This window comes from Volvox carteri (assembly GCF_000143455.1).
Source record: "Volvox carteri f. nagariensis unplaced genomic scaffold VOLCAscaffold_23, whole genome shotgun sequence".
Classification (NCBI taxonomy): domain Eukaryota; kingdom Viridiplantae; phylum Chlorophyta; class Chlorophyceae; order Chlamydomonadales; family Volvocaceae; genus Volvox; species Volvox carteri.
In genome coordinates this window covers 502,689-524,145 of record NW_003307566.1, presented here as the reverse complement: position 1 = coordinate 524,145, position 21,457 = coordinate 502,689, and the positions used below count along the sequence as shown (strand labels likewise).

At 56.7% G+C, this 21,457-nt stretch overlaps 3 protein-coding genes across 3 annotated transcripts; 1 reads left to right on the top strand and 2 right to left on the bottom strand.

Annotated features, from left to right (window-relative positions):
- Nucleotides 1–8,275: 8,275 nt before the first annotated feature.
- Nucleotides 8,276–8,845, bottom strand: VOLCADRAFT_117837 (uncharacterized protein; the record flags this gene model as incomplete). The annotated part of the gene is made up of 3 exons (XM_002951273.1): nucleotides 8,276–8,421; nucleotides 8,528–8,603; nucleotides 8,759–8,845. Coding segments are annotated over 3 exons (309 nt in total), but the record flags the coding sequence as incomplete, so codon positions are not given.
- Nucleotides 8,846–9,818: 973 nt separating this feature from the next.
- On the top strand, nucleotides 9,819–15,592 carry VOLCADRAFT_61333 (uncharacterized protein; the record flags this gene model as incomplete). The annotated part of the gene is made up of 10 exons (XM_002951369.1): nucleotides 9,819–10,017; nucleotides 10,449–10,602; nucleotides 11,160–11,214; nucleotides 11,841–12,107; nucleotides 12,495–12,551; nucleotides 12,926–13,004; nucleotides 13,125–13,458; nucleotides 13,908–14,029; nucleotides 14,612–14,714; nucleotides 14,998–15,592. The coding sequence occupies 10 exons, from the start codon at nucleotides 9,819–9,821 to the stop codon at nucleotides 15,590–15,592; spliced, it is 1,965 nt and encodes a 654-aa protein (XP_002951415.1).
- A 2,515-nt stretch (nucleotides 15,593–18,107) lies between these two features.
- Nucleotides 18,108–20,533, bottom strand: VOLCADRAFT_91868 (uncharacterized protein; the record flags this gene model as incomplete). The annotated part of the gene is made up of 4 exons (XM_002951272.1): nucleotides 18,108–18,748; nucleotides 19,481–19,552; nucleotides 19,711–19,812; nucleotides 20,527–20,533. The coding sequence occupies 4 exons, from the start codon at nucleotides 20,531–20,533 to the stop codon at nucleotides 18,108–18,110; spliced, it is 822 nt and encodes a 273-aa protein (XP_002951318.1).
- Nucleotides 20,534–21,457: the final 924 nt, after the last annotated feature.

Sequence of the window (21,457 nt, the reverse complement as noted above, 5' to 3'; positions counted from 1 at the left end):
TGCTCTTTACATTTCCAAAGTGCCTCCCCCTGCCAAGTGGCAGTAGTAAAATCCTAGGTACGTCTAGGTAAGCCGAGGACGAAAAGGACTTAGACGACCCCGTTTTGCGCAGCGTACGTGTAGCAGCTGGAACTGTGGAGCAGCTGCTCCCGTACTGGGGCCTGGATTATTGGTCTGTCACTGCATAGCGTGGCATGGCAGGTGGCACACACATACACATACTCACACACACATACACATACTCACACACACACACACAGACACAGACACATACTCACACACACACACATACACATACTCACATACACATACTCTCACACACACACATACACATACTCACACACACATACTCACACACACACACACATACTCACACACACATACACATACTCACACACACATACACATACTCACACACACACACACACGAGCCTAACATTACGCCACGACAGCACGACAGCCTGGTGAAACAGTCAGAAAGGCAATTGTTGCAGCAGCAGCTAGAGTTGGTTTTTCTCTTTCTAAATCTCTAAAAAAATCAAACAACATGCAATTCAGTGACAAACGGCGCAAGTTAAGTGGAAGTTAAGGGATGATGGTCAAGCACTGCCTAAAACTGCCCTTGAAGTGCCGCGTGTGCGGCACTTCAACCTTCTGAGTTGCCTTTGCCTTTCTGTGTGAGCAGCAGCAGCAGTAGATCCAGCAGCACCAGCAGCAGTAGCAGTAGATTCGCGCCAGTTTGCTGTTGAGTGTCACGACATTTTAGCGTCTGCCGTACGCACGTGTTTTGTCGATGTTACCGTCGTATAACGCGACATGAGCTTGTTTTGATCCCCCGCCCGAAGTTGTGTCCATTTTACTAGGATGTGCCTCTGTTGGTCGATGACGGCTGGCGAAGCTGTGTGTTACCAGTCGTTTATGTTACAAAGAGAGTGCGGCTGGGGCCGCCGCCGCCGCCGCCCTCGAGAGCGGGATCAAGGGCAGAACTGCTCGCACGAACACACCGTCACCCACAGAGAGCTAGCTACGTATGGCACTACCTTCAGCAACGCAGTACACACCACCGGCAGGCAGCTGCCGGTTCCTTTTGAGAGACGACTTCATCATCAGTACATTTTACACCAATTCCCTCCCTCTGGGAACAAGTTCGTGGCCTTTATCTCACATGGCCTTAATCTCGCTGATACACTCTTATACAGTAACGAGCTTCAAATCCCCTCAGCTGCCCGAAAAACAGCGCCAGCTTTCCAAAACGTTCCTTCGTCCTAAAACCACGTGCGAAACACCGATACGCGCCGAACCCTTACACATAGCGAACAGAGAACAAACGTCCAGCAAAACACCGCCAAACAAACATGTACTAGGTCATTTCTATTAGCGCCGTTAACGAAGTATATAATACAGTTGCACGACTACTGCGCACACAGATGCAAAAGGACTATGGAACAAATGCCTATCACCACCATCTTCATCTTTTGACCATCATGAAAGCGACAAAACTTGTTACTCGGATGTGCAATACTGACAGACAAAGCTGTCAAGGAGTGAACAATACGCGGCGGCATAAGCGACTTGCAAGGCCGCTGCGTATCGCCTCCCACACCGCCTACGAATGACGACCGTTTGGGTGTCTCAATCCAATCGTTAGCACCAACAACACCGCAACATGCCACGCCGAGCGGAGCTGAGCCGAGGTGGGGTGAGCCAGGAACCAACCCTGCCCCCGCTTTACTCTAAGATATGGCCGTGCGACCCCCCAACCACCCCCCACCTACATGCTCCTCCTCCTAAACCATCCGCAACTGTCAACCATGCTGGAATGCAGTCCAATGCTGAGCAAAAAAAAACAAAAGAAAACATCCTAGACCAGGCTCGTCAGACAGCGACAGGCAGGCAGGGCGCAGGGCTGCTCCGCGGTCGCCTGCGCGGCTGTTGATACGCTGCCACTGCTGGTGCTCTGCTCTCGTGCCATATGTCGGCGTCCCTCCCACCACCGCAGGAGGTCAACTAGGGGGGTATTAGTACTGGCGCGGTGCTGCCAGCTGTGGCCACCACCGTGGGCTTCATGTTGATTGCGGCCTCACCCCAACACACAGGACGCCGGAGGCGCGCGCGTGTGTGTGTGTGTGTGTGTGTGTGTGTGTGGTGTGGTGGTTGGTGGGGGCTTCCTTAGCAGCAAAGAGGCGTAGTGCACGGTCAACGTGGTGCACGTGGTGCACGGTGGTGAAGACCCTGGACCGGCCTTTCCTCCCCAGCCGCGCAGCCAACATAACCCCACAACGGACGCCGCCGCCGCCGCCGCCGCCGCCACCGCTGTGTAGGACACGGGCAAAAAAACACGGTGCTCTCGTATCGGTGCGACAAACCGGCGTGCGCGCTGTGTCCAGCAGCCAGGCGAAATTATGAGACGTCGCAAGGACGGCTTGGCTGGCAGAGGAGGCCATTGCTTGTATTCAGTAGCTCCAGCGACTTGTCTGCCTCAGCGTGTTGCGCCACCACCACCACCACCAGCGTGTTCGGCCACATCCCTCAGATGCCCCCTCCTCTCCTTCCGGACCCCTTTACAGCGAACGAAGGCAAATTAGCCACCACCAATCAGATAGTCTCCTCTCCTCCCTCCCCCCTCTCGCTCTCCCCCTCTGTCGCTCTCCTTAGTACTCTGGTTGACACGCTCTCTCTCTCTCTCATATTCCCAAATGCCCTGCCGATCTCTCTCACGCACGTTAAGGCAATACACCTCCGCCACGCCTCGCCTCCCTACAGGCTGACCAGCGTGCCTTCAACTGCTGCGCTAACAACCAACCACGGTGTCAGCCATCAGCCGCAACCGGCGCAAAAGTGCCTCAACAGGCATATTCCCCAAACATCGTTTAGGTGCAGCACGCAACCGTCAGGCGACGAGCCATCCTCCTCCTCCTCCTCCTCTTCCCTCCTCCTCCTCGTAACGCAGCAACCCCAGCAGCCGGCCTTCGGACCGCCACCTCCTGATTCACACAAGCGCGATGTCATACACACTTTGCCCATCATCCGATGCATAGCGCGGATTATGATATATACTTTGTACCGTCGCCACAATACCGCATCATAGCCGCTGGTTCGCTCCCAGCTTTTCCCAACAGGCGTCGCAAAATCCATGCAGGCTCGTGTGTCTGGCGGCTCCTCTCAGCTATATAAATTAATTTACATCGCAGGAGTTACCTGGGACCAACTTAATAGGTTCTCGGAGCGCAGCGCCGCCGCCGCCGCCACGCCGCCATCGCACTGCGATCATGTGCGTGCGCGACACTCCTGGAGGCCAGACAACCTTTGGTGTGGGACACCTTCTTGGGAACCTAAGGGGGAAGATGGTGGTGCGCCTCCGCATCCTGGCCCCGGCTCTTTCCTTCACCATCTCGCCGATCCCGCAGCGCCCTCAGCCACACCCTCACCCCTCATCCTGCACCAACCAGCCTCCACATTTAAACATCTTCTTTCCCGACGGTCCTTTACACCCGGTGTATGTGTGTGTATGGGGGAAAGACGAACCACACACGATTGAAGGGTGTATGGGGGGGGAGGAGACGAATCACGAGCGAGTGAAGCTGCTGCTGCAAGGAAAGCTGCTGCTGGGGGGGGGGAAAGGGAGACATCAGGCATATAGGACCCCCAACGCCCCATGCAGGTGGCGTCTCTCAGACCAAAGGTACGAACCAAACCTCGACACCTCGCCCGCATCCCGCACAGCCACAGCCCACAAGCCCAAGCCGGGGTACATGAAGGGGAGGTGGCTCCAGGAGAAAGGACCTTTCCATAGTGCCGGCTGCGCAATACGGCAGACATACATCCGTACATTAAAACACATCTAGGCATCCGTATGGCGCGCCGCGTCAGGTCTCCTCGGGTGTCGGAATGTGTTCCACGACAGATCCAGAAAGACCTTCACCTTGCAAGCCGGCAACAGCGGCGGCGGCGACGGCGGCGGCTGCGCAGGTTAATCATAATCATACAAAGTAGCACCATCACATTAACACCGAAACCCACCATAACAGCATTTCCAAGTTTTGTTGTAAAGCCAGGGCTGGCTCCTTAGCAGTCCCATAGCAGCCAGCAGCCGCAATGCCGTACGATACACAGATCAATATGGTGGCACACTGATGGCCTTGCATGGAGCAGCAGAAGGAGCAAAGCGAGAATAAAAAAGAAATGATGTTTTAAACGAAGGCCCAGGCAGGCCCCGAGAAGCAACGCGAATCTGAGGGACTGCGCGCGCCCTCGCAAATCCTGTTATCAAAAACCTCATGCAGACTATTGTACATACATACATACACATTTCAATTGGGGCGTTCGAAGCCTGTGTGGGACCGTAACAACCACAGGGGTCACATGATATGCCATGACATGGGTAGGGCCGAGTATGCGCTGCATCAAAGACAAGCCAGCTGCTGGCATCTCTGCTGGCGGTCAATTTTAAGGCATCATGGCCCCCTGGCGCCCAATGAAGCCGGGAGGGCAACCCCCTCCTCTAGGGTCCTCTGGGGGCCACCAGCCAAAACCCAGAGGTCGGGGGTTAGCCTCTAATCGCTCTCACCGTCATATCCATTTTCTCATCAGCCTTCAGGCGGAGTCACGACGGTAACGTAACCTCAGGATAGGCTCCTTCTCACTCTCATGTTGCCGTTGCCCATGCCGCTTTTTCAACCCAAAGCTGCCAGCTGCACGTTCATCCCCATTAGCAGCAGCAAACAACAACCGCAGCGCGCGCCCAACGCACCCAACCCCATCCTTCTGCTCATGAATATGATGCTTTTCCCCCCACCGCCCTTTCCTCCACCTGCGAGGATCAGTGCCCATCAAGGACACACACACACACACACACACACACGCACACAGCCATGCATGGCACCGAGTCACCGAAGGACGCCCGATGAGGTGGGTCCGTCGCCGCCGCCGCTTCATCCAATCGCCATCTCATGTCATCTCATACCGTGCCGGGGGGTTCGCAGCAGACACCCTCAGCGCCGCGAACCGAGTGCTGCCCGCTGGACTGGCAGCGGAGCCCGCCGACCACCGTCACACTCTCCTTCCCAGTATCCATCCATCCACCCATCCACCCATCCAACCACACGACCCCACCTTACAGGCTCTATAAACTGACCCACATGATAATCAACGAGGTGGCCCCCCGGTGGCATCTCCTCCTTCTCTTCCTTCAACAACCAGTGCGCCACCACCCGTCCCTTACAGCCTCTACCGCAAAACACACACGCAGCCTACTACTGCCCCGACCTCCTATTCCAGTGTGCAAAAAGCAAACCCATCACCACATATATATACCACATAATAATAATAAAAACAACAACAACAGCTGCTTCAACCACTCCTTTGTCAACTGAGCTCGCGCTAACAAAAAAAAACAAACCTGAAAACTTGTTGCGCGCTCCTGAATAATAATCCGCACCAACACACAGCGCCCTACACTAAGGGGGCTTTCCAAGCCCGTCTACAATACAACATCCTGCCATCGCAGGAGGGGGAGGCCTTGGACGCATCAGCGTTGCAAATCCATCTCGCAGACTAGCGCAACACCAACTCGTTTACCCCAGGGCAGGATCGGGCAGGAACGAGTCTCTGGAGGGGCTCTGCTGGCGGAGGTTCCCTCCCCCCCGGTCCGGGTCGCATGGCACTTCGTTAAACAATGTGTGGCCAACTGTGGCCCTCGCAAGTCACTGACACTTCGTCACTGACACTTCGTCACAAACCAATTCAACTTCAACTTCAGCATCAGGACCACCACCAGCAGCACCTTGTCGCCACGCTAGTGTGCGACCAACAAAGGTCTCCAAAATTGCCCAGGGTTTCCACACCATGCAACTCGCCCCCAGGTCCTTCTCCTCTCTACATTTGCTGTGGCGGCGGCGGCAGCTGCGTCTCCTGCATCACCACCGTATTGTCAACTGCAGCCTGCTCTTCCTCCGCGGCTGCGAGCGTTGCCACCGGCGCGGACCGTTCCGCCGACGTCGCGGAATGGAGCTCTGCCAGCACGTCCCGCAATCGGTACCTGTCCACCATCGCCTTCGCCTCCGAGGCGAGCATCTGGGACGCCGCCTCTGCCTGTTCGTGTGCACTGGCCGCTGCCTGTCGACGCTCCGCCACCACCGCCCCCACCGCCTCGCACGCCACATTGGCGTGATGAAGCTGCAAGCAAGCGCGCTGGAAGTCGAGCCGCAGTTTCGCCAACATCTCCAGGTCCTTGGCCGATAATGCTGCAGCCGGTAGCGCCGCCATTGAAGGCACCGGCATCGGCATCGGCAAAGGTAAGGACAGCGGCAGGACGGGCAGTGCCAGTGGTATTGAGAATGGAGACGGGGTCGGGTGCCGGGTGAACGCGGCTGCTCCTGGGGCCAGCAACGTCGGCGCCGCTAGCGCCGGCAGGGTGAGAGGACTGCTGCTGGTGCTGGTGCTGCTGCCGCCAAGAAAGGGCGGCGACGGTGCTGTTGTTGCCGGCAAAGGGCCGACGACAGCAGCAGCACCTCGCAGGTCTGATATGAGAGCTGATGACAGCAGTTGCCGATGGCCGCCGTAGGGATGGTCACGCTCGCCTTGCTGCTGCTGCTGCTGCTGCTGCTGTTGCTGCATGATATCATCTGATGCCTTCGCCAAAACGGACGCCAGCCCACTCTCGGCCGCATCCTGCAAGGGGAGAGAGACGCCGTGGCATCACACACAAGTAAAAGTGTCCATACACAGCGTGTGACATGATGGGTATCCACACGCAGATATCCGCTGTATAGAAGCCGCACGGGGCCCGGAGGGGAGAGACAGTGCTCACGCAGCGGAGCTAACTAAGTACAGCGCTCGCAATGAAGTACACAAGTACACGGCAGGTACCAAGTAGCGGTGCACCTGTGTAAAGGGCAAAATCCTCCATGGCATTTTTTCAGTAGTCCTTCCTTCCGGGGTGGGTCCTCTCCGAAAACAACAACAAGCCAAGCAATGCGATCTCATCAGCGATGATGGGTCACTGGAAAAACACACGGGTGCAAAGCACCGCAGCGCTGCACAGTGGCCTTCTCGTCCGCGTCACATTCATGACCCGTTCCCTCTTCCCCCCCCACGTTGCTCCATGTTGCAAGGTTTGCTCCTAGGCAAAGTCCTACCCTACCCCATGCCGTACCCTTACTTAACCTGCCTCCTCCCGCTGCCCCAGTTGGTTCTCGCCTTGCTATCCCTCTCCACCACGCGGCCGCGCCCTTCATTGGCCTTTCTTATCTCCACGGGTCCCGTATACCAATACACACGCACGGGCTGATGCGGGCCCCCCCCCCAACTCACCCCCCCACACACTTACCTCGGTGGAGGATAACGGAGAGCTCCCCAGCAGCACCTGACGAGTCACCACATGGTGATGATGCTGGTGATGATGCTGGTGATGGTGGTGGTGGTATGGCAGCGAGCGGGGACGCACTGAGAGGGGCTCCGATGGCGGGGAAACCGACATTCTGTGCCTCTTGCACCTGTCGTCCTCAGCGCCATCAGACGCCTCTTCCCCTTCTTCGTAATAATAAAAGTCATCCGAACGACGAAGGGGTTGCACGTGGCGGCGCGTGTTGTGGCCGTGGTGGCCGTGGTGGTGGTGATGGTGCTGCTGCTCTGAACGCCAGCAGCTGGCAGGCGGGGGGTCGGTGCTGGGGAGCCCGCAGCCAGAGCCGCACTCAACACCGGCGAAAAATAACAAATCATACGCGGCGCTTTCGTCTTCATTGCAGCTCTCTTCAACCTCAACAGGCGCTATAAGCTGTTGCTCTTCGTGCTGTTGCTCTTTGGGATGCTGATGCTGATGTTGGCGTTTCGCAGGCATGCCGGTCGTCCAGTCGAATTCAGTTTCGTCGCTCGAATGCTCCGAGCCCGATGCTGCGCCGAATGGCATGTCGTCCGACTCCAGGGGGGATGACTGTACATGTGCGTGTGTAGAAGGGGAAAGAGTGCGCGCATGGTTGGAATGCGTGCAGGGGCAGGTATACGCAGTCTTCAGTGTTATAGTGTTCGCGCGAGCATAATAATAAAAGGTCGCTCCAAGCACAGTTAGGGGCGCAGGACATCATACGGGGGGTTTCGCTATGGGTGGGGCATGGCGCATGGGGCCACCAACCGCACCCACTTGTGTTGGCACACAAGAGGTCAGGACTCCCATTCGTCCCTTCCTCCCTTTCCCGACATCCCAGTCCCCCAGTGCCTTTCCGGTTGTGTCCTCCCTTAGCAGTGTCCTCCCTTAGCAGCCTTCCCTTCATTTGCGTACCGAAAACATGGAGCGGCCCAGTAGCCGTCTCCGTGCCTGCACAGCTGCGACCGGGGCCGTAGGAATATTGCCTGACGTCGCCGCTTGCTGCTTGCGTAGCAAACGCTGACGACGTACCCCACAGGCATTGCACAGCGTCTTGGGCCCTGCAGATCAATTTAAAAATGTTACGTAATTTAAAACAAATAAAGATCTTACTCGGAAGAGGGAAGCCACAAGAAGCGATTACTAACTTAGGGAGTCAGCACTTACCCATTGGCCCCTCGCGCCATTGGGGTGTTGAAGTTGCACCGCATTCCACGCAGCAACGAACTCCTTTGCGGTTCGCCTGCAGGTCGACGATGAGTAATGTCAGCAGGCGCGCAACGGACTCGTCACATGCACATGTCAGCAAGGGCAGACGAACGGATTACCTACGGCAACGCAGTGTGAAAACAATCCACCTTTGGATTAATAATTTTAGGCCAGGTACCCATTACTCACCACATCAAGAATAGCGTCGTTGAGGGCCGGTTGGGGTTTATTGGCGGCGGTCGCAACGGCGGCCGCACGTCGCTTGTTTCCACGCATAGTTGTAAACGAGGACGCTACGAATACTAGGTTAAATCCAATTTTGGAGTCACTCTTCTCTCCTCTAAGCTGGTATCCTGCTCGTTACACGGAAGCTATGCAATTCTGTAGCGTGTGTTCAACCTGTGCTAACTACGTAATGTTCAGGCGATCTTGGCCGCAGTGCGGCCCATAGTTGTTCGCGACGCTGAAGGTCGACATGCTGCTGGCCCCGCGTCGCCTCCAGGTTGCCGAGCCAACCAAAAAACGGCGAAACCTGAAGATCAGAACATAACAAATCATGCAGTTAAGATCACGGAGGACCCAAAAGCTCATAAGCCATTTGAGCAGCGTGAGTCCTGCTTGTCACAAGGGACGCTCCGTGATAGAACCTATGCTAACCTAGGCCAAGTCCTTTACAAAGAACACAGGAGGAAAGCTGCATGGCCAGAGCACATCCTAACAAAGCGGCATTTTTCCCGATTGCCGATTCCTTCTCCCAAACCCTACCTGAAACGTAGCCGCACAAAAGCAGAATGAAGGTAATCAAGATGAATCTAGAACTATTACCAGGTGCTTAGATTGTACGTACTAAGTGGAAAAGGGCCAGCATTCCTAACCGGCGCAGAGTGAATTTCGCACTGAGTGCTGCAGGCAGTAAGCGCTAATATAAAAGAAGCTCACGTTATCAGAAGACGAATACTGTGTATCAGAATTTAGCCTCACCTGGATTGATGTGATCGGTGAAAAAATAAAATACAACCCGTACTGCCGTATGCAATCTCTGGAAGGCCGGGCCGCTCTGAACGTGGCGGAAGAAGTGTCATATTGAACACATGCGTATGTCCGCATTTTCTCCAGCTGATATTTGTCAACTCAAACATCTATGTTGTTGTTGCCCAATCTCCGCCGCCAAACTGAAGTCCACCAGCGACGATGTAGCTTAGCTCATATTAGAGTCCTCCGCGTCACATAAAAGCTGCCAGCCCCTGCAATGACCATAGCGCAGCCTGGGGTCGGGGGCTCAGATGCCCCGAAGGGTCCGCCGAAGTCCAGGAGCGGCGAAACTTCAGGCGGAGCAGGACCTGTCCTCCCATGGATGTGCGTGCCCCTGACTATAGAATCTGGGAGTGGTATTCCTGTCGAAAAAGTGCTAGGCCTGGATGCTCGCCTGGCCTCTCAACTCCGCAACGGTGCGCTTTGCCCCTTCCCTCTTCGCTCTCCCTTACCCCGGGACCAGCGCAGATACACCAATCCTCCCATCGATCACATGTTCACTCAGCCACTCGGTCCACGGGTCCAACCTCTCCAGCGAAACGCGCAGGCCCGCCAGCCCTGGTCTTACACCTTTTCCCCCCTTTCACCCCGTGTATATCGACCAGCTTTTTTTCAATATCTTTTACATTCCCGAGCCCTTCCGCTTGCTCGCTTCCGGTCTAGTGGTGCTAGGCATGGCGGTTTCTTAATATTTCCAACCACAACCTCTTTTTACTGTCATGACCCTCCGTCGCGCACTTCCATCTCCTCTATAAGGCCCATCATGCTAAGTTCTCTGTCGTTTCGTCCCTCTTTTCTCCCCTTGTTGCAAAACCGCTCTCGCGCCATTGCTTTGTTTACTCTCCAGGGTTTGGGTTTCCGGAACTGTTCCCTGTGCAAACAGCCGTGTGGCAGCACTCCGCGGGGGGGACCAGCACCGCACACGACCTCTGTGTAGCAGCGCCCACCGGCAGCGGCAAGACGCTGGCGTACGCGCTGCCTGTCGTCAACTCCCTTGCTGAGTAAGTGGCGTCCGGGACGATTATTAAAAGGCGAGCGGGGTGGAGGGGTGTGTGTGTGTGTAAACAACAAAAGCGGGGGATGTAAGGGGTAAGGTGCGGAAAGGGGATGCATGAGGGACACCGCCGACGTCGGCGTTCTGTCACAGGTTCGGATTCGGGTTAACTGCCGGTGGCGGAGTATGGCGGGGGGCATTGTTGTAACGGTTTGGCTCTTCCCCCACGCGTTTGGGCCCGCAATCGCTTGGAAGAGGAAAGAGGAAAAGAGGACGAAATCAGATGAATCGCAAGTAAACTGCGGAATTCGGGATTGGTTCGAGGGTGAGGTGGGTTTACCGCCGCGGGTGGTGCAGAACATGATTTCGCTGTCCTCCTGAGAACTCTCTTTTCTTCCTTGCTTCCTTGCTGATCACATCACCACATATCTCCTCTTCCCCGCTTGGGGTTACATCCCTCCCTTCTCGGCCCCCCGTTGGCAGCAGCTTCACTCGCTCGTGGTGCGTCTTTCCCCCCTCCTTGCTCCCGTTCTCGTTCAGGGTGCTGCCTGGGCGCAAGGCGAGTGTGGGCTGTCTTCGCGCACTGGTGGTGCTGCCCACCAGAGACTTGGCGGTGCAGGTGCGAGGAGCTGTGCTCGGGGGTGTGCTGGGGGTATGGGGGCGGGATGGAGGAAATACGGTGCCTATCTGTGCGCGCGCGCGTGTGCGTGTGCGTGTGTGTGTTGTCTTCAGTGAGTTGCATGGACAAAATCAGAAGTGAATTTACATTCTTCTTCATTTGGAAGCCAGAGGATACTGCTGTGTGTGTGTGACGTGTCGTGTGTGTGTGTGGGGGGGTGTATGCGGGGGGGGAAAGAGCCGGGGAAAGGGCGGGAATAACAGCATCAAAAGAGCTAACGGAACAAGTCCCCCCTGCCATCGCCCCGTGGGAGAAAGAGGACAGAAGGGAACGCGGGCAGGGGGAAAGACGAACCACGAACGAGTGACGCTGCAGGAGGAATCGGACGGCGACGGCAGGAGAAACTCAGACGGCGAGGAAAGACTCGTCAGGATGCGTCCAAGAGAAGGAATCACTCCTTAAGTCAGCACTTGCTAGCAAGTGTCACGGGGGGCCCCATGATGCATTGCATGTGTGTCTGTAATGTACGTGCATGCGTACGGCAACGTACTAGCGGGACTAAGAACGGACCCGGGTCCCCGCCTTGGCCCCCGTCCTACCACCCCGCGTAACCCTGGCACCCGCAGGTATACGACGTTTTTCGGCCGCTGTGTGATGCCGTACAGCTTAACGTGGCGCTAGCGGCGGCTCGTACCTCAGAAGCGGCCGAGGCGGCGGCGATTGTGGGGCTGCCGGCGTCGTCGTCGTCGTCGTCTCCGTTCGTCGCTGGCGGCGGCTCCGCCGCCGCCCCTGGCTGCCGCCGCGGCGCGGATGTGCTGGTTGCGACTCCTGGTCGGCTGATGTCGCACCTGAGTGGCTCGCCGGGTGTTTCTCTGCGGCACCTGCGCTTTCTGGTAAGATCCGCAGCCTACCACCTACTGCTACTGCTGCTACTACTGCGACCGCTACAGCCTCTGCGGATAAGAGGCTAGAAGACAGCAAGACACTCCGCCCCGTCCCTCCCGCGGTTTCCCCACCTCCTCCACACACCTGGCACTTGCCTGCACTTCTAGCACTCTCGGACTTCTCTAATCCGTCCACCTTTCCCCCACGCAAGGTATGATTTTTTCGTATGGCCGTGTCTTCCTCTTCTTCTTCTTCCTCTTCTTCTTCTTCCTCTTCTTCTTCCTCTTCTTCTTCCTCTTCTTCTTCCTCTTCTTCTTCCTCTTCTTCTTCCTCTTCTTCTTCCTCTTCTTCTACCGTATTCTTCTACCGTATTCTTCTTCTACCGCATCGTGCAGGTAGCGGACGAGACCGATCGTCTTTTGCGTCAGAGCTACCAAAGTTGGTTGCCGCGAGTGCTGGCCCACATCGAGCCGCTGGCACAGCCACAACATCCACCACGCGCACATCACACTTACCAGCAGCAACATCACCAGCAGCAACACCACCAGCAGCAACACCACCAGCAGCAACATCACCAGCAGCCACCGCAGGCGGGATTGCCTGACGGATGGCCCTCCGGGGCCCCAGCGGCGGCAGCCTGCGACCATTTCGCGGCTTTCTGGCCGGGGGCTTCCACTGGCAGCGCCCTCCCGTTTGCCCAGCCCAGGTAGGGGGCCGGGTTTGGCCGGGGCTCGCGTCGGTGTTGGAGGGCTTGGGTTGGGAGGGGTGTTGGAGGTCGTGCATTTCCTTTGTGGGAGCTCGAAATTGGGGTTGGTTGGGGCAGAAGCTACCAGAAGCTGTTCCGAAGCCAAAGCTCCATATATCCCCCAGTGACTCCCCTATTCTCTTTGGATCACTGCCCCGCCGTTTTGCTGGCGGCCGCGTCAGAGGCGGACTTCGGAATGCTATACGGTCTGCTACGGCTTAATTCGCTAGGGTCAGGTATTACAGCATATTACTCGGACCGCCAACCTTTTTCTCCGCAGACGCGCGCCGCTCGGCTTCGTCACAGACATATATACCGTGTACACATGTGATGTGTAGGGTGGTCAAGATTGTGGTGTCTGCCACTTTGACCCGCGACCCAGCCAAGCTACAGCGTCTGGCGTTGCACCATCCACGATTCGTCGCCACGGCGACAGCGGCCGGCGGCGGCGGCGGTGGCGCCGCAGCCGGGCGGTACTCACTACCTCGCAGCCTCTCCGAATACCGATTGATGTGTTCTGCTGCCCGCAAGCCGTTGGTGCTGTTGGCATTGCTTCAGGAGTGGTCGGGGCAGAGCACCATCGTGTTCACCTCCTCCTTGGAAATGACCCATAAGTGAGGAGGACGGGGTATGCGGGCGTGTGGTGAGGAGGACGGGGTATGCGGGCGTGTGGTGAGGAGGACGGGGTATGCGGGCGTGTGGTGAGGAGGACGGGGTATGCGGGCGTGTGGAAAAAGGGATGTGGATAGGGCCTGTGACGCGCGGGAGAGTAAGATGCCGAACAGGCAGCTGAGGTAAGTGTCCTCCTCGGAAGTAAGAGGCCAGTAACGATTGACTGCCAGTATGATTGCCATATGCTTCGTGGCGTCTTCAACGGACAGCTGACAGCTCTGAGTGAAAGAGGGGTTGTGGGCTTTTACGTTTATAGTTTGTGGGTGTCAGAGGTTGCCAGCTTTTGCGTGTAGTATTGTTGGCAAGTCCCTCCCCCCAAATCCTCTTTCCCGGTGCCCTTTGCAAAACCTCGCAACATGCCGTGCCGGTTTTGTGGACTGTTTTACTGTAGGCTGTTCCTCATGCTGTCTGCCGTACAAGACCTCCCTGATGAGGTGGTCGAGTACTCCAGCTTGGTGCCGGTGCGGGCCCGGGCAGCTGCTTTGGAGCGCTTCCGAACAGGTAGCGTTGAGCGTCATATGCTCATGTGCAAAAGCATCTGTCGTGTGCTTGTCAGAGATGGGGGAGTGCGTGCGTGTTTAGATGTGTATGGATGTATGTATGTACGTATGAATGTGCGACAAACCAATGCATTTCTTGCAAAAGTGTGCAAAGCGCGATATATGTCCACTCGCCCTCTGAAGACTTGAAAAGGCTCCGGACTGAATGCGGCATTGAAAAGAGAAAAGCCGGCAAAGTGACGAAAAGTCTTTCCGGGTCTTTCCCACCAAAATCCTCCGAGTGCGAACACCGCGGCAACGGTACACGGCTGCCGGACATCGCTCCAGCCAATCCGGTCTTCTGCTGCTGCAGCAGCTCCCGCAGTCACTCACTGCTCTCACCTTTAGCACCTGCTTAAGGTTGTCGCTCCCGTCTCATGCGACGGTTATAGTCAAGAGAGCTCTTTCTGAACATAGGGTCGCTGTCGTGCCCGCGCGACTAAATGTTTCAACGCGCTGCATGACGCTGCATGACTGATGAGAGAACAACATCCTCACCCCGTTTCAACCTCTCCCATCTCTTTCCTTGCCCTCCGCACCTCAGGCTCCGCAAAAGTGCTCGTGGCCTCGGACGCCATGACGCGTGGAATGGACGTGGACTGCGTGCAGAATGTGATTAACTACGACGCGCCTGTGTACGCCAAGACTTATGTGCACCGGTAAAGATGGGGACGGATGTCCTAGGAGGTTGGTGGTGAAGGGGGCCCTGCAGGGGGCCCTGGAAAACAGAGCCGGCAGGAGCCGCGTCATGCAGGCTTTGTATGGTGCGTAGGGAAGTGGTAGCAAAAGCTTCATGGTTGGTGTCAAGGCCTTGTCAACTTTCCTGCAAAAGTCTTTTTCGACGGCTTCAACGCGCGCATCGTCTTCACGCAGATCGAAATGCCAGGTCTCGCTTCCCAACTCCCATCGTGCGTGCTTGTACGTGTATCTGCGTGTGTGCAGTGCTGGCCGTACCGCCCGCGCCGGCAAGCCCGGCCGTGTCATTACGCTGCTGCGCGACGAGGACATGCGGCATTTCAAGGCCATGATCCACAAGGCTGACAACAACTTTGTGCGCGAGTATAAGCTCCCGTCGGAGCGTGTAGAGGCGCTGCGGCCTGCGCTGACGGGGGCGCTGCAGCAGCTGGAGGAATTGTTGGCAGCGGAACGAGCGTCGGACATGCAGCAGCAGCAGCAGCAACAACAACAGCAGGCAAAACAGCAGAAGCAGAAAGCGGTGACGCAATTGCAAGGGTTCGAGAACGGAAAGCCTGAAGCGTTGGGGAAGGGCAAGCAGAAGGGCGTGGAGAAAGGGCAGCAGGCGGAGACAGCGGCAGAAGTGGCTGAGGGAAAGCGGCAGCATCAAGCTCAAAAGGATTCGGGAGGGCAGCAGAAGCACCCGACGCAAAGCGTGAAGGAAGGGGATGAGGCACCGAGGCAGCGGGAGGAGGGGGCTCGATTGAACGGCGCAGTCGGCGGGAAAAAGGGTCTGAAGCGGGACCGCGAGCAGCTTCCGGACGGATCTCGAAAACGAAAAATACGCGGGACAAAAAAGTAGGGGTTGGCCGGAATATGGGCTGCATAGGGCCTTCATAGGCAATATACCTACGATGAAAAGGGCTCGGGTGCAGCATCCTTGCATTCGTTTGGTGCCATGTCCTTTCGCGTGTATTGAAATACACCATGGCTGTTTTCATTCTCATGATTTTGGTGATAGTAATATGGCAAGGGGACACCGCTAGCAGCGTGAAGAGCAGCGGTTACGGAATAGCATCCGTGCCCAGCCCCATGCGTCCGTTGCGCGCCGGGGCGGCGGTGGGCTATCACCTCCTGGGCTGCTGGTGCTCAGTCGCAATCGGCTGGAAAGGGGCCACCTTTGAAGGGGACGAAACGGCTGAGCCGCGGACAAGATTGGCCCTGATTGACGTGGGAACGAATGAGGGGAGGCACATGCCCTAGATGCGCTGGCTGGCGCTTTCGTAGTTTTAACGATGACTCCTACGTAGCACTTCAAGGCCGCTGCTGTACACACGCCGAGAGTAACACAGCGTTTTTACGAGTGCAATGTCTAAGTTGACCGGCAAGGGCGGTGTCACTAAGAGGCATGTGCGACCTCAGGACTATTGGTGTTGCAAGTAGATATCGAACTGGTGAATATGAGGTATCGAAAGGGATGACGACGGTAAACGCGCGCGCCAAATTTTGTTTCGACAGAAAGAGTTGAAGGAGTCCGGTGAATGTTCGCGCGCTTTGGCGTCGCGCCGACGCCGCATGCAGGTCAGTTCATCTTCTAAGCGTATGACGGCTTTAGGTGGACGGTTAACTTGCGTGACGTGAAGTAAACACATCATATAGTTTTAAGCATCAATTTTGGAAAGGTCCATTACAGCAAGGTTTCTTGGGGTTTCGTAGGTTTTGGATACATGGTGGGCGCTGGCGCGCGCCAATTGTCCGTATGTTGTGCGGATGTTGCATCAGTAAAACTGGTGGTCCGCTATTACAAAAACTTGCATAAAACAACTTTTACAAGTGGATTACATGATATAAGTCGTTTTACCATCGACACTGACATACAGTAGCGACGTTGCAGCAGCTACATGTATCAATTTCCCTAGCGCGTGGCAGCACATGTGCTTAGTAGCGAACCGCACCCCCAAGGAAGGCCAGGGACCACTTTCCCTCGTCCTTCCCAATACCAACATCAAGATAATTCCAAGAACTTGAGGACATTTATCTCTCAGCGCGAAACAAGCACAATTTATGATTATGTGTTATCAAATGCATTACGCGAATAAAACCGCGCAGCAACAGGCTACGACCTAAACTTTGCAAGCATCATTTACCTTGAACGTATAACACCAGTCTGCGCCAACACAACTGAACACCTAGGCGTGGCGTCTAATACAGCACCCGCCAATTCCACCAAAATGCACAATACACCACAGGGCTACTCGCAACGCACACATATACACACACGTAACATCGCAACGCAACGCGTCAAATCGCTACCTGTCTATTTTTTTTCGCAGCTCATGCAACAAAATGCAAAGATAAGCCCCATTCTTCCTCTCTGCGGGCATGTAGTGCCAAGATAGACCCCGAACCCGCCTGAGGCTCATCCGAGACACCTCCGGGAATACACATCGGGAAGTCCAGGCAGTAGACAGCGGACGTGGGGACGCGCCCATGCAAGGTTTCTTTACTACCGTGCCGGCACTGTGCTGCCCTTCAAGGGCGTTGCGGCGCCAAAAGTCAAACCGGCAAGCAGGAACAAGCATTCTTATGCAAGTTATAAGTAGTTGTAAGTTATATATAAGCCTGGTGGTTGCCCATCGATGTGTGTGAAAGGCGCGGTCACTAAGGACAGGTCGCTAAGCTACGCGCTGCATATGACCCCTCTCGACATTTGCAGAGAGAGAGAGAGAGAGAGAGATATCAACAGCTAATGCCCCAACGAGGGGCTTGCTCTTCCTAATTGTCTTCTTCGCAAGTCTGCAATACAACAACGCGAGGGGGGCGCTATACCCTATACACCGCTGCTCCAACCGATGCACATCTGCACCTTGTCTGCATCATCAGCGAATACACCCCGTCTATGCACCGCATATATTGTTTCGCCATAGCACAAACATACATACATACATGCATACAAGATATTGATATATGTAACATCCGATCGCGCCCCCAGTAAAACCTTTTTTGCACCGACCCGATCCCATCACCGTCAGTAATTCGGTCATGACCGAGCAGCTGCCAACACGCCCTGGCACCGCTGGGTGCCTGACAACGCGGAAGAGAGCAAGCAAAAAGTTCCTAAGACTTCTGCGTCATGTATGTCGACGCTACACTTTTTTAAACCTCTAGGACAGGACAAACGATTGCGCGCGTCCCCAAAGCTCTCGCAACTCACAACGGGCTCAACGTTTTAACATCGAAGCCCAGAACCCGTTCGCAGCTTGCTTGCCTAAACATCATAGATACAAACGTTGTCACAATTTCACCCCCGCGCCGCCCCGCGCCGCATCACTATTCATATTGAGAATGCTCAGGTCCCGTCCGAGAGGGCCCCAGTCCTAAGCAATTTCCCGCGGAAGGCCGTCCCCTTTCCGGTGGTGTTCTAACGGCGCCAGAGAGGCAGGCGTACCCAGGACATGCGAGGCGCCCGACCCATGGGGCGACTGACGCAAGTCCAGCACACTGGTATGCAAAGCACCCGCGGGCGATAGCGGGTCGTGCCACCGGGTGGGTCGTGCGTACCAGCTTCCCGCGCCGTCGGTCCGTGCGGCCAGCAGCCCCCGCAGGCCGCCACATGCCTCCCCACCAGCGCTGCCACCACTCCCAGGAAGGCTCCTAGGCAATTGGTTGGGGGCTGCAGCCTCCGTCGTCGGTGGCGCCTGAACATCCCGACGAGAAGAGGTCCGGAACCGGTGTGCGACCCAGTCAGCCAGGCTCTCGTTCTTGTCACCACCGTTGCCTGCAGCAGCCGGTCCACACGCATCACCAGCAGCGGCACCGCCCGCCACCGAAGCGGTGGTGGCCGCAGCAACTACGCTTAGGAAGCCCTTTCCGCTGGGGCTAGTCGCCAGCAGGCTTGAACGGCGCGACGCCGATGCCATGGGCTGCGGCAATGGGGGAGACGGTGCAGCTGCCGGCGGCGGCGGCGGTGCCGCCGCCGTCGCCAGTAGCAATCGCAATCCTGATAGGCCACCAGTCCCTGCCGCGGTGGCAGCGGACGAGGAGGCAGGTTCACCAGGGGCCCTGTTGCGTGGGACCACGGGCGGCAGACGGGGAGGCTCCGTCCCCGTCCCTGCCCCCAGCACCGGCGACGCTCCTGCATTTGGGCTAGCTGCGGCGGCCGTTGCTACGGTGCTATTGATGTGGCTCCCTTGCCGTAGCCGCGCGCGAGCTGCTGCCACTGCCTGGAGGGCTGCAGCCACCGCACCTATCCGAGGCGGCGGGCCAGTCGAGCGGCGCTCTGGTTCGGGAGCACCGGGCCCCGACACACGGGCTTTAGGAGCCGCAGCATTGGCAAGGCCGCGGTTGCCCTCTCGTTCTTCCTCCTCCTCCTCCTCCTCTTCCTCCTCGCTATCTTGGTCGTCATCATCGGTGATATATTCACTACTTTCGTCCTCCGTTGTGTAGTCGCTGCTCATGCCACTGCTGGTTATGCTACGGCTGACGCTGCTGGTGCTGTCATCGCTGCTCCGCCGTGCCGCAGGGGCACGGACAGACTCCTCCTCCTTCTTATTGCCCTCGTCGTCGTTGACATCGCCACCATCTGCCTCGCGATTGCCTCTGCGAGAGCCAAGTCCCCTCCTGCGAGAAAGAGTCGAAAACCCGCTGCGGTTCCTGGCAAAGTACTGGCTCCGGGGCCGTGGCGGCGCGGCCGTATGGACGGCAAGCGCGGCCGCGAGGTGCGCTAGTTTGGCAGCCTTCGCGGCCGCACCGGCGGCGGGCACAGGGTACAGGCGCGGTTCCACGGGCCCGCCGCCGCCGCCCAGCATCCGGGTCCCGGCCCCTGCGAGGCGCCGCAGCAGATTGTGCGGGAGCAGACGAGCGAAACCGAGTGAATGAAACGTCGATGCGTGATGGCGATAGGAAAGCAGCGCAGGAATGTAGGCCACGTATACAGGGTTAATATTAACATGGGGGTCGGTTGTGGACTCTTATCCTCACCGTGCTTGGGTCGTAAGCTCAGGAGTAGGCCGTCCGCGTCAGGGCCGCGGCCCGTGTCCGCATAGGTGGCTGGGAACTTAGGAAGTCGCGGGCCACAGCAATCTCTCACGACAGTTGAAAATGTAACTGTGGTGTGTCATGCGAAAGGGATACAGGTAAATGCCGACAGCGTCATAACAAGACGTGATGACATTTAATGAGGCGCAGAATTGATTAAACTCAACCAGGCTAAGGGTAAGATCATTCACAGCCTGTCTATGGCTTCGGCACGTGGCTGTCAACAGGACCGGCCGCGCACGCCGATGTTCGCGCAATGCGGCATGACCATCCACTAAACATAAGGGCTTTGCCAACACTTGCATCGCCATTGCGTGCAGGACATGTACGCACCGTGCCGCGCCGAAGTTGCTTCGTGAAAGGTTCCTGAAAGTGAGAATGCTTGGTTGGCTCTGCTTTAAATATATACCGCAAGAAGGACGCGCTCCGTCAGTTTACTGGGAGCACTGTATTCAGCCTTACCTAGTGAGTAGTAAGGAAAATGTCAAGGTGGACAGGAATTTCCAAGTTATGCGTACAAGGAAGTACTCTTGCAAAAGAAATCCTAGATGTAACAGTTGGGGTTGTGAAGGGAAAACGAGGATACCACAACAAATATTACAACAACTCTCGTACGAGGATGTGTAGATGGGGTAAAGGAACATTGCCAGATGGGTGTAAACTGTTGAAAGGATTCATGTTGAACCTTGTTCGGGAGGAACCCTGTTCTTACATTTACAGGGCATAGCTATCTTGGCGCCGGTGACGCCTCCCTGATACCTGCCATACTTCAGCAGCTTTTCCAACTGTGACTCCTTCATGCGGCGGATTATCGCTGTGAAAGAGAGACAGCATCTGGGTGCACGAGGGCTTGCAGGCTAGGCCAGCCGAAACCATGGTGGTCACTTGCGGCTGCCCGGTGAGCATGGATTGCTGTCACAGATGCAATATTACAGGTCTGCCTGGGATTCCTATCCATGAAACTCGTTTGGTCTGAGGAGCGTCATCCCCGCCGCGAGGGTGCTGACACCGCCGCGGTGCTGCAGGCCTGGAACAACAGCAATAAATTATAGCACGTGGACTTCTCTGTATCATGTCTGCTTGCAGGTCTCAACGCGGCGCCGCTGCTCTTCGCGCTGTGTCTTTAGTCCGTCCTGAAGCTAGCTTGCAGCTCACACCAGCAGCAAACACGGGCATGCAGTCCGTGACAGCAGCTGGAGTGATGGCAGCGCAGCCTGATTCGGACTTGGTTACCGTCTGCACGGATGTAACTGAGGGGGGAACGCTCGTTCGCGTCGTTGCTCCCTCAAGGCACATAAGGATGGTTGACCTTATGCCTGTTTTTGAGGCGCTTGACCTCAACTTGGTCAGCTACACCGCGGAACCTGACCCTGACGCGGTCGCTGGAGGCCTGCAAGCTCGGCGCAAGCACAGCTTTCGAGGTCGCTTCTTTGTCACAGACGCAGACGGGTGCAACCTCAGCGATGACATGTTGGACGCACTCGTAGCGGCGTTGCAGGAGGCCTTGCACGTGCGCCTCAGCCGTATGGGCCGCTGCAGCGCGCAGGCGCAACAATCTCGCCGCGGCAGTGTCGCCTCCTACGCAACGGACGCGAGCATCGATCCCGACTCGCCCTCCTGCACTAGTGTTCCATCCTGCAGCCTGCACGGCCAAGCGAGCGCCCCTAGCTTGGGCCATATCAGCTACATG